The 12798-nt window shown below is 41.4% G+C and overlaps 1 protein-coding gene across 1 annotated transcript; it reads left to right on the forward strand.

Moving 5' to 3' along the window:
• The first annotated feature begins 382 nt into the window (after nucleotides 1–382).
• On the forward strand, nucleotides 383–12750 carry LOC132992341 (inositol polyphosphate 5-phosphatase K). The gene is made up of 13 exons (XM_061061585.1): nucleotides 383–1911; nucleotides 2026–2628; nucleotides 5168–5275; nucleotides 5460–5568; nucleotides 5652–5768; nucleotides 7133–7308; nucleotides 7596–7707; nucleotides 8319–8428; nucleotides 8531–8741; nucleotides 8824–8961; nucleotides 9044–9109; nucleotides 9192–9296; nucleotides 10600–12750. The coding sequence occupies exons 1-13, from the start codon at nucleotides 1868–1870 to the stop codon at nucleotides 11068–11070; spliced, it is 2370 nt and encodes a 789-aa protein (XP_060917568.1). The 5' UTR covers nucleotides 383–1867; the 3' UTR covers nucleotides 11071–12750.
• The last annotated feature ends 48 nt before the right edge of the window (nucleotides 12751–12798 follow it).

Raw genomic sequence — 12798 nt, forward strand, 5'->3', positions numbered from 1 at the left:
ATAGGATGCTGATCAGTTGCACCCATCATGACGCACTAGTGCCACATTAATACGTCACCGATTGGACAGATGCTCAATTATTTCTGCCTTGCTGCACTCCGGCAGCAGATGAAATGCTTTGCCTCTCCGACTAAACCCGCCCCTCAGGTGACCATGTGTTTATGGGTTTTTTTTTTTTTTTTTTTTTTTACCCAGAGTGCAAAGAGGGAGAAAGAGAAAGGTGCACTGAGAGCGCGCGCGTGATGGGTGTGTGTACGGCCGGTGTGCAGGAGGTGCAGCCGGGATGCTGCTGACAATAAAGTAGTCGGCTGCTCGTGGCAAACTGCTCTGCGCTATAGGCAGTCATAAGGAGGGGGAGGTAAAATAAGCTGTTGTGCCATTATCAACATGCACGAGTCCGGACACATTATGCGTGACCGCCTCCTGTCCTGACAGCCCTGCAGACGGCGCGGTTTTGCACCGTGACGGAGACGTCCGCTGTCCCCGGTACCGAGGTGCTCATCCGACCTGCCGGCTCTCCGCTGGGTCGCTCTGAAGCCAGACCACCAAATCCATCTTAAGACTCTCTGTGACAAACCAGTCGCCTTTGATTGACGTGCGAGCCAGAGGGAGGCTGAGGCTCTTCCTCTTTGGAATTTATGAGATCACCTTTACGGTTCACCTTGGAATTAAAAAAACGCGCAAAAGGTAAGACAGATGTTTTCGGGAGGTCAGTGAGACACAGAAGCCACTACTACGGTGCGTTTGTGTTGATTTTGCATGCGAAATTGTGTTTTTTTGTGTGTTTTTAGGCTTGGACCTTGTAGATGAGGTCATTGAGACGTGCAGGCTCATGTACTATGAAATCAATGATTGGGTGGGAAATTAAAAAGGGCGCACTTTTCTCTGTTAGGCTATTTAAGCTCTGAAAGTTTCTTTCTTTACTTTTGAAGTGAATACAATACAGACTTTTCTGGACATCTTCACTTCAGAGCTTTGTTTTTTTTTGGTTACTATTGTGCTGACATGAAAGAGATCCTAATGTGCATGTCATGAATGATTGAATGAGGTGTCTAATTTCTGTGTGGGAGGGCACGTAAACAAAATGGAGGGAGGCCCTATTCCTCCTCGTGACCTACAGTATCTGTTGACATTGTGTGATGTGCTCCATCATCTTCATCAGCTGCTTGTTAAATCGTGAGCTGTAAAGTGCTTTACAGCGTGACACTATCCCATAATGAACACTAACTGTATTCTCTTTTGCTTTGTAAGAGGGTCAGAGGCTAATTAACGTTGCTAGGCAACAAGGGTATGATCCAGGAAAGGAGGCCCAAAGTTAGTTCCTTAGCACACTGCTGGGAAATTAAAAAGTCAAAGAGCTGTAATATGCAAATGTTATATGATTTTTTTTTAAATTCCATTTTATGTTGCTGTATAGGCCTACTTCTTAATTGTCAAATGCTGGAGCACATATTTTAATAGTTTTCAGACAGTGTCATCCTCAGTTTTGTATTATTCATAAAACGAACTAATAAATGACGTAGTGTTATAAAGATATGAATTAGAGTTAACCCCACAAATACGTCAGCATCTGTGTAACACATGAGCGCATTAGAGGTTTTATTTCAGTTCATTTATGCTTGAGATATTTAATCATCAATAGGCCCTTGTGAAAAATTGATACATAATTGAATGTCATACAATTCTGAAAGAAAAAAATGTGGAATCAGGACTTTAACTTGATCGTGTTTATTTACACTGTGGTACTTACATAAGTAAAAGATCTGAGTTCTTGTGCTAGTTGTTCCATGCTCGTGATATTGTCCTCAGTAATTGCAGGAGCTCTGTGTTGCACCCTATTGCACCAAAGGTCAGTATAATGTGACCGATGCTGAGGCTCTGCGACCTTAGCGAGGGCAAGTTCAAAACAAGGTGAAGATTTTTATTCTCCCTACCTACAGGCTGCATTGTCTTGATTTTTTTTTTTAAACACTCTTATTTGTTTTCATGCTTCTGTCGGGATGACCTTCCTTCTTCCTGTTGCAGGTTGATGGATAGCATGCAGCAGAGACAAATCAGCGCGGACCCCTGTGGGCCACAAGTGCAAGCCGGCCCCTGCACGCTGATCGCTCCCAGTCCAAGTTTACCTCCACAGTTCACATTCGGCCCGCCTGAGGTGCTCAAGAAGCAGGCTGGATTGAGCCCTTTACAGGTTGCAGTTGTGCCCATAAAACCGATAGACCAAATGCAGTCCGGACAGGAAAGATCTGGGTCTAGTCCAGTGCCACTGTCAAGCATAAGCCGCCCTAGACCGACTGCCCTTGGAACTAAACCAGCCCCTAAGACGCCATCGTCGGACACCTCCAGGGAAATAGATTTGATCCCAGTTTGTATCCCAGGACCTCGGAACGCTAACTTCCTGCAGCATTCCCCGACAGAGTCCTCTTTACCTGTTCACAGTCCTCAAAGTCCCCACAGCCCGCAGTCTTACAGCAGCCAGCCTTACCTGGCCCCTAACCCCAGCCCCACCTCAAACCTCAGCCCCAAATCCGGCTTCAGCCCTCAGCAGCAGAGGGCGGCTTCACCTGGGAGCTCCACACAGAGCCAAGTGCAGGCGGAGAAGTCCGGAGGAGAGAACAAGGACTTCAGGTGAGAAATATGACAACACCTTTACTGAACCACGTAATCAATTACTTGGCGTTTGTAACCTCCCGAAGAGATTTTAGTGATTCTGTTGTCGCTGCTGCCCCGTGGTCTTCTTTGTTTAATACAGCTGCAGAAGGTTCTGCAGTCAGCGGCTGCATGAAGGCTGATGCTTGCCAAATCATGCGTCACATGAATCAAAGCTGCCATTTTCACTAAGAGCTTTCTGAACCTGAGAGAGCAACACAGCTGTTTTAGTAGCAGGACTCTTACATGCATACTATTATCAGCTGCTTTTATAGTTGTTTTTGTTTATTTATATAGGGATAAGTAATCTAAACACTAAAGCATTTATAGCCTAAGCTAACTTGCTATGCCCGTCCTTAAAGAGGCCTTCAAAATGCATAGAAGTCAACAACAGATACACCGAAAACCGAACCGAACAAGCACAACAATAAAAGACAGAACTACATAGATAACAAACTCTCATACAACAGAACAAAATAAAACAGGAAGAGCAAGATCACACACGACAACAAGACTGATTCCTCTTAAAGAACCGTTTCAATTTGATTTTCAAAAGGACCCCGGCCTGGACCCAGTTTGACCTCTGCAGGTAAAATAACCCCACACCTTGATCCCCTGAAGAAAAAAAGCTGTTTTCCCGAGTGACGGTCTACGAAACCTAACAGTCTCCTTCAGATGTTCCTGAAGGAGACTGAAAATCTAAGTGGAACCACGAGGTCACAGAGCAGCTGAGGCGCTTGATAGTTTAAACATATATGGACGAGTTAAAGAGGAGCAAATTTAATTAAAATTATCAAAAGAAATATTTAACTTTTTAAATCTTGACAATGATATGACCTTATCAGCTTTATGTCTACGATTTGTTCTGTTGTGTATCATCATCAGAGGCTTGATTGTTGTGGATGCTGTTTGTGACCAGAAGAGTTATACACGATAAGTTGATATGTGAAAGAATCATAGAATACATGAAAGCCTTTGCAGCATGCATGGGTAACAACAATATACTCTTACTGTTGTCTTAATGAAAGAGAAAGTATGACTGAAGAGATTTAGATGGAGGTGACTTTTGCCGGACCCCGTGTCACACTCAGAGACACATTTCTTAATATGATCACATTCCAATAAAGCTCACTGGTGAACATGCATGTTGTAGCCTTTTGGCTCCAAAATGCCTCACTTTTAAAATACATCCATCGATTTCAGTATGGTGTGAATATACAAATGCGTAACATATGTAATCCATCAAACAACAACAACAACAACAACAACCACTTTCTTTTCTTTATTTTTGTGTATTCGTTTTTATTTCTCGGGTTATGATAGTCTCGCCAGGTAATAATAAGATAAAATAAAATAATCCTTTATTCATCTCACAATGGAGACATTTGATTTAATAATAGATAATTTAATAAAGAAATTTAACTATAAGACATCAATGGTTAGGAGCGCTGCGTGGGTCCTCAATCAAGCTGAACAGCAAACAGGTGATCTTATAGGAGGGTGGAATGATACGATGAAAAAATAGGCTTGATGTGTTTATCATTTGAGTGAAAAAAAAAATCACTCTGAAGAGGCACTCTGAGCTGAAACGCGTTGGTCGGCCACACAATTTTATCTTCTACCTCTAGCCATGTATTAATATTAATAAAGGCTTTTTCACTTTTGTAACAGAACAGAGTGCCTTGGATATCTTTTTGTGTTTGCCCCCTTTACTCTTTTTATGATTTTTTTTCACTCAAGTGATAAACACAACAAGCTTATTTTTTTCACCAGGTAACAATGATGTTAACAGGTAATGTTTAAAAAAAAAAAATACAATAAGGCTGGTCATGTCTGACATCTAACGTAGCTCTTTATAGTTTGACTTTTTTATTTTATTATTGTGTCATACATACATTTATATACCCAGCCCGTATGGGCTTACATGACACCATGAGTTTCAACATCCCAGGATAAGAGTGCATCGTAGGTCTATTTATTGTCATGGAACAGAAAAAGAAAGCAAGAGAAACACTCATCAAACAGACTGTCTTGTCTTCTTTTCCGAGCTTTTGATACAAAATTAGCAAGCTAAAAAACATCAGTCATTCCAGTTTTTGCACATCTGTCCACCCCAATATCTCAGGTTTTTGATTAGCTACTTCATGAAACAATAATTCTCTTATATAAACAGAAAGAGAAATAGAAATCAGTGATAAAAATAAATCTTATTTGTCACTCAATAAGTTGTTTCTGTTGGTTTTGTTATGTCACTGTTTTGCTGGTTGTTATGTTTCAAAGAACATTTTGCTCCATGTCTTTCTCTCCTCTAGCAGTCCCACAAACACACTCACACACCTTAGTCATCATGGAGCTAAAAAGAGGTGCTTAATTGTGCTTATCTTTTTTCTATTTACAGCAGCACTGATGAAAGTTATTTCCCTGAGGATTACAGCAGAGATTATATCCTCTATCACCCTACAGTATCTATAGGACTTACATCTAATGCAGCATTTCCACACTTTCTCTCCTCTGAAAGGGTGTACATCATCACATGGAACGTCGGATCTGCTGTCCCACCAGATGACATCACCCCTCTGTTTGGACCAAATGTTTCAGATGGCAGCGTTGACATGTTCATCATCGGGTAAGCATTTATTTCTCCCAGGCTCAGCAGTGCCAGAGAGAGACAGCCGGGAGTGCCCACTCAGTGATCTGTGATCATTCTGTTCCGTCTGCCTCTGTTACCCATCACTGTCCTTTTAAAAAAAAAAAAAGAGCCTTTTTCCCACTTTTCAATTACATTTCTCTAATTTCCTGGCACCACACAGACTCCAAGAAGTCAACTCCATGATAAACAAGCGGCTGAAGGATGTTCTTTTCTCTGACCAGTGGAGTGAGCGTTGCATGGACACACTCAGTCCTTTTGGATACGTTCTGGTCAGTAAGGTTGAATCTGAAGGTGCTTCTGTTTTCTAGTTTATCTTATTGATAATGACTTTCTATTCGCCTCATCTGTTTAGGTGGCGTCTCAGCGTATGCAGGGAGTGCTGTTGCTGGTTTTCTCTAAATTCTGCCATCTTCCATTCCTCCGAGGCGTGCAGACACAGAGCACACGCACAGGACTCGGGGGATACTGGGTACGTGTTAAGCATTGAGAAGTACTGCTCTAAATTCAGCTCTGAGACTTACATAGCAAATTTCCTGGTGGGTTTGTGTCAGTGGGAAGGGGCAGTTTTGTGGTGTGTGTGTGTGTGTGTGTGTGTGTGTGTGTGTGTGTGTGTGTGTGTGTGTGTGTGTGTGTGTGTGTGTGTGTGTGTGTGTGTGTGTGTGTGTGTGTGTGTGTGTGTGTGTGTGTGTGTGTGTGTGTGTGTGTGTGTGTGTGTGTGTGTGTGTGTGTGTGTGTGCATCCACTTGCAAACAGGCACATGCATGTGCGGGTGCATATGTCAGTGTGTGACCTTCTCGTGCGTGTTGATGTCAGCATCACCCCTGGCTGCTGGTGCAGTCTCCTTCTCTTTGAGGTCAGTGCAGCAGCAGGCTGTCTGGCTTTTTGGTTCTGTGACTCAAGGGCAAAAAAACACCCTGACTTTGTCCCTGAACACAGATATAGTTGATACATGATCCTACTTTATTATTTTTGTGCTTTAGGATGGATGAAATTAATTACATATACATTACTGTCATTGATTACATTCTTTGTGTACTTTTTCAAAGTTGAGTTATTTTAATTTTACTTACGTACATTTTGGTGGAAGTATTGTACTTTGAAACAATTCAAATAGCTTCCGTTACTGAGTAACAAAAATAAAAGTAAAAAGGGCAAAAAAGACCTGATTTGGCTTTTCACACCATCATGACTGTCAGATAGATGGCAGAAAAGTAGACGCCTGATTGCGCACATATCAGAAGATGGGAGTTTGGATGAGTTGGGACCGGAATGTTGACTCAGCTGAAATTCCCTGTAATGTTGAGAGTGAGCCTAAAGAAATGAAATTAAACCTTGGCCATATTTAAGCAGCCAGTTTGGCTTCAAGTGCATTGTGTCTATAGGTTGACTGAAAAAATGTAATTTCCTAACTTTAATTTCTACTGAGAAATAATAATGTACCTGTTGTCCTTCTTTGAAGTAAGATTATATTTCAGTAGAGCTGATTTGCCTATGGAGCACTTTATACATATTTTTGGAAATGCTAAGGATCATAGCAAGAGATATTTTTGCACTGCACAGAAAGGAGAGATTTTATTTTAATTTTCAACCCCGCCCATCAGGTATTAAAGTAAGAACATAGTTGTCAGTACATTAAGTACAAGAATTACTTTTTATTTTTACTTGAGTAAAATGTTGGACCAGTCATTTTACCTCTAAGTAATATTTAATGAAGTAACTGAACTTTAACTTTAACTTTAGTACAATATTCTGGTTCTTTGTCCTCCCCTGACTTTAGAGTTTGTATCCATTTCTCTCTCTATTCTCTCTCTTTACCCTTTATTTCTTCCTCAGGGGAATAAAGGTGGCGTCAGTGCCAGGATGACGATGTTTGGCCACCCGGTGTGCTTCCTCAACTGTCACCTGCCGGCTCACATGAGGAACCTGGAGCAGCGGATGGAGGACTTTGAAAGCATCCTGCAGCAGCAGCAGTTTGAAGGAGGGTTGGCCACGGGTGTACTGGACCACGAGTGGGTGACAGCATTTAAACATATGAGTTATTTATGAGCTTATGAACATTTTAGGAGGACATATTGCAGCATTAATCTGTAAAGTGTTTTTATTTGATCTTTAGTATGTCTGGAGATTTTAAGTAACATACTATATTTAATGCTCAATATACTGACGAAGCTGGAACATTGTTAAAGTAGGTTTAATAATTGTAAAAAAAAAAAAAAAAAAAAAAAAAAATCTTCCTTTTTTAAATAAAAATGATATGTTTGCATTTTTTGTTTTGTTTGTTTGTTTGTTTCCCCAGTGTTGTGTTTTGGTTTGGTGATCTAAATTTCCGTATTGAAGACTACGACATCCATGTGGTGAAATGTGCCATCGACAGCAATAAGCTGCCTCTTCTGTTGGAGCGAGATCAGGTGAGGCATCTTTTTATTTACACAGGTGGAATTTTCTGGAAGGCTTAACACCACCTCTTTTTCTCTTGATCACCAACCATGGGCAGCAGAGGGCGCTGGATTGCTAGTTTACCTTCGCTTAGGGTGAATTCAATTCATCTTGGTATGGGACCTGGACAAAGCCTGGACACTCGTCTGTACAAAAAAAAAGGGGGGGAAAAAAAGTGCATTTTGGAAAATACAACAGATGTGACTTCTCCTCACTGCTTTTCTGTATTCAAACTTGTCATAAAAGATGCATAGATATGATCCCTAAACACTTGTGTGTGAAAGTTTTGTAATTTGTGTTCTCTAGCTTTTCTATGTGTAGAGGATGTTGCACTTCTTTATAATGTCTTAAGGTATTTGATAACAGTGAAGTAAGGCTTTTGTTATACTATTTGTTTTACTGTGTTTTATCACTTTGTTCCCTCATTTTATGAATGGTGTTTGGATATTTATCACCTGAAAGGATTGGTATGATTTAACAACACCTGCTGTCATAGAGATAAACATTTAGGATCCAGTGATGTGAATATACTGTAACTACCCTCCCTCACCAGCTCTTTTTCTCCCACTTTTTGTCTCTACAGCTCAACATGGCTAAAAACACAGAGTCCATCCTGGAGGGCTTCTTAGAGGGGTCACTCAAATTCCCACCTACATATAAGTTTGATGTGGGCACTCACACATACGACACCAGGTTAGTCCAGTGTCCATCACTCGCTCACTCCATCAGACTCAGTTCAGTAAAAGTGTCTCTGCCTGTAATAACAGCCTATCTCTTTTGCTTCTTTTCTATCAGCGCTAAAAAGAGGAAACCAGCCTGGACAGATCGAATCCTCTGGCGCCTCCGTCGCACTGGCTCCCCAGTTCCTACCCACAATGCAGCACTACAGCGAGGTTTGACCTCCTGGTTAGGCGGGGCAACCAAAGTGACACATCATGTGTACCGAAGTCACATGGGCTTCACCATCAGTGACCACAAACCTGTTTCTGCGACGTTTTCTCTCCACGTGAGACATATCCTTACCGCAGACGCTGCAACCAAATCTATGAACTTGCTTTTTAATTAAATTCCTTCAATCTCTGTTCTAGTTCCCGTTCAAGGTGGAGGTACCCCTGGTGGAGCTGCAGGTCAGCAAGGACTGGAGTAGAGTCTCAGATGCCACAGTCAGATTCACTGTTGCATCAACCTATCAGCGCAGCTCATGGGACTGGGTGGCAATATACAAGGTCATTGTTGTGCTCAAAAGCTTTGGGACATATGTGAATGCCCTGTGCCAATTTTTTTCATCACATTGTTACTTATCCACAGGTGGGATTCAGACATCACAAAGACTATCAGGCATACATATGGGTCAAAGGAGAGCATACAACTCAGGTGTGGCAGACACTCAAAGTCACACATTTATTGTGAAGGCAGCGAAGCAGGGATCATTTATTTAATTTCCTTTCCTCAACAGGTGACATTTTCAGAGGAGGATTTACCGAGAGATGACTGTGAATACATGCTGGGTTACTATAGTAACAACATGAACAGTATCGTTGGATTGTCAACATCAATTCAGGTAATAAAAGCACCTCACTGCTTTTTATTGTATATTCATACTTACATGTATGGCAAAGAGTATGTGGACATCCAAACATTAGATTAATATGTAAATGTTCAAGATTTCATTCTTCCATGGTCATTACTTTGCTGCTTTAACCACATTCACTCTCCCAGAAGTGTTTCACGAGATTTGGACATTAGGGTAAGTCTTACAAAAATATCAAACAGCGTGCACATCGGATAGTTGAGTACTGGGTGCTGGACAAAAAAAACATATCCAAAGACAGAAAGAAGACTAAGTCAGCACACCAGAATATGCAACAATTCCCATTTAATGGAAATGATCACCACATGTGATGCTTCAGGCCCTAGACTCGTCAGACATGAACAACTGAGGAGACACACCTCTACATATTTAAAACCTCTAAGATCACCTGACAGGTCATGTGATACAAAGCAAGGAATGATATACATTAGAATTATCCATTAGAAATACAAGGAATTCATAGTAAAGGGCCACAAGACCTACGCACAACAGACAATAAATAGGAGCGTCATAGTACACTACGAAGAATATTAAAAATATAAACACAGCTTCAGCAGGTAAACGCCTGCAGTGCCTGGAACACTGGACTTAGGCTTCTCTCTGACATTAGTGAAGACCGCTACTGTTGTTCCTGACTGGTACTCAATGTTCCCCTCAATCATCAATCTAAGTTAGGAGCTCTCTGAGAGGATTCTCAGAGTGTTTGTGAATACGGGACCAGGTCTCTAAGCACGCCAGGCAGGCTGTTCAACTTCAGACTCTATCAGTGGAGGAAATTGCATCTAAATTTCCTTAGTGATGAAATTCCAAGTGGATTAATAACTAAGGGAGTCAACTAAAAATAATTGACAGATTTTTGGATGTTGAAAAAGAAAAGAAAATGTTCTCATTACAGATGTAAGGATTGAAATGTTTAGTTCTAGTTGTTGAGTAGACTGCATTAACACACTTTGTATTAGCTTGGAACATTCTATGGACTAAATGATTTCTGAAAATTAGTTACTACTCTTCCTTTACTTTTCTGCTACTTTACACTTTTATTTCACGACATTTCTGTAGGAAATATTCATTTCCTTCAATTGTATGTTTTGATTTCTACTCTCTGTGCAGATTCTGATTGTACAGCGTAACATATGATCAGTAAAGTATGATGCATTGCTCAACCTAAACTCCATCAGCTTGAATTAACTTCAGCTCAATCATATACAGTAGTAGATGCCTCTTCATCACAGCATTGATTTTAATTTTCTCTTGAATCCCTCATTCTAAACAGATCAAGATCCCGATCCACAGCCCCACCAGTCGTCGCTCTGACAGCTCAGATGTCAGCTCAGAAGACGACAGCACTCTGGTCCTTCTGGTTCCGTGCTCCCGCAGTCCTAGCCCAAAAAACGGCAAACACCACCATCGCCACCGTCGCAGTCGCAGCCCCGCTGTTCCAGCTCTCTCCTCCAACCCCCTCCCCTCCCTGCAGGGCCTCAGCCTCCACCCTCGCTGCAAAGAAGGACAGACCCACAGCCGCTCGCCATGCTCTGTTGCTAAGAAGGAGCGGCTGGTCTCCCCCGATACTGTACAGTCTCCTACCATCAGTCCGCTCAGCCCCCGCAGCCCTGTGTCTCCAGGAGGTGGGGTGACTGCACCGGAGGCCCTCATCGCGGCCATCATAGGTGAACACAGACCAGCTCAGGTTAGCCCCACTGGGGTCAAACAGATAGGGAAAGCAGGAGAAACAGACAATGCATAGAATATCAGTAACTAAAGTGGAATTACAGTATTTTTAAACATAAGCCCTATTTTTACAGATTTTGAGGTGTTAATGACGAAAAGTTTATACAATTTTTTGGACTGCTTTAGAAGATTGCTTCAGCCAGCAGCCTTGAATCAGGCCTTAATGGCTGAAACGTATTCCTTTGGGGCACATACCCCAATCGAAGTGTGTCAACAAAAAGTGTTTTATTTACCACTGAGATGCAAAGATTGTTGTTGTATGTGTCTTACAACATCCCAGAAAGCATCCCTACAGAGTTGAACCTTTTGTCAAAGCTCAAGATGCCTTTTTTCAAACAGGAAACAGCCGCTATATCGCTCTCTTCAGAGCCTCCGGACTCAGTTAACTAACAAATCATTTTATTTGGCAGAAAGTTAGACCTCCTAGTTTACTATTTAAATAACCCAAAGTCCCACAAAAACAAACTAATCAAACAAGGCATCAGAAGACCAGCAACCACCGTGTTCTGCAAGCTAGAAGCACTGTGGTCTGGTGGCTTACAAAGCTTTTTAACAGCTGTTCTTGATCTTGAAAAGTATTTTCTTATACTGTCACATAATGGTTTGTCTCTGTAGGGATGCTCTCTGTAATGTAGTCAGACATTATGAGCCTTTCTATGGTAAAAAAAAAAGTGGATCTTTGTAGATTTTGCGCATTTCCCCAAAAGATTCTGTAGCAGCCATTAGAGCCTGTTCTCTGTCTGCTAGATGATGCAATTTAAGGCATTGAAAATTTTTCGTTTTTATTTGTCATGGAGTCTGCAAAATATGGAAAAATAGGAACCAGGTTTAAAAAAAAAAAAGAAGAAAAAAAGAGGTGGTGAACAAGGAGAACAACTGCAATATCCATGCATTAGGATTCTGATCTGATCCCACGGAGTCGGTGTGCTCGTAGAAACAGCGCATTTAAAGACTTCTAATGTAGTTTGCAAACATTCCGCGTTGTAGCCCTGCAGTTCTCTGTTTCCGAATCTCCCATCTTCACAATCTCATACACTGTGTGTATCAGGGAGTCACAGATGTGTCCAGACTCCCGATGAAGTGCTTTTATAGACTCATAAGCTACATCATACGTAAACAAACATATTGAATGTGAAACCAAAGTCAGAGTAAACCTGTGATGGATATGTGGTCAGTTTTTATTGTCAGCAATAAGGATCCTTGTGAACAGTCTCATATTAAAATAAGGACCCTGGATCATGTGTGTGTGTGTGCGTGTGTGTGTGTGTGCGTGCGCGTGCGTGCGTGCGCGTGTGTGTGTGCGTGTGTGTGTGCGTGTGTGCGTGTGTGCGTGCGTGCGCGTGTTTATGTAGGCCTCTGTGTTACGACATAAATGTGTGAAACATGCATTTACTAGATGATGGTTTTAAAAATGTTCCCTCTATAGTTCTTGGTCTGTATTCATAAAATGAATAAATAAAGTGTCCAAGAAGAGAGATAGAGCATTTCTACGTATCTGCCAATCTAAAATGTACGTATGATCATGTGACTTGAATAGTAATCTTAGATTAATGCTCTTGTTCTTAGCAGCTTTGTGAATACAGTCCCTGTTCTATAGAGTTTTATGAAAGGATGTTTAGGCTAATGTGGTTATTTTGCTTAAGGAAACAGTGTCATGTAACTGTGTGAGTGTGCTAATAAAACAAGAACAAACTTATGTCATACTGTTTATTAGACAAACACTGCTTCAAACTGTCAGGTAGAA

Source organism: Labrus mixtus, chromosome 17, assembly GCF_963584025.1.
Source record: "Labrus mixtus chromosome 17, fLabMix1.1, whole genome shotgun sequence".
Classification (NCBI taxonomy): Eukaryota; Metazoa; Chordata; class Actinopteri; order Labriformes; family Labridae; genus Labrus; species Labrus mixtus.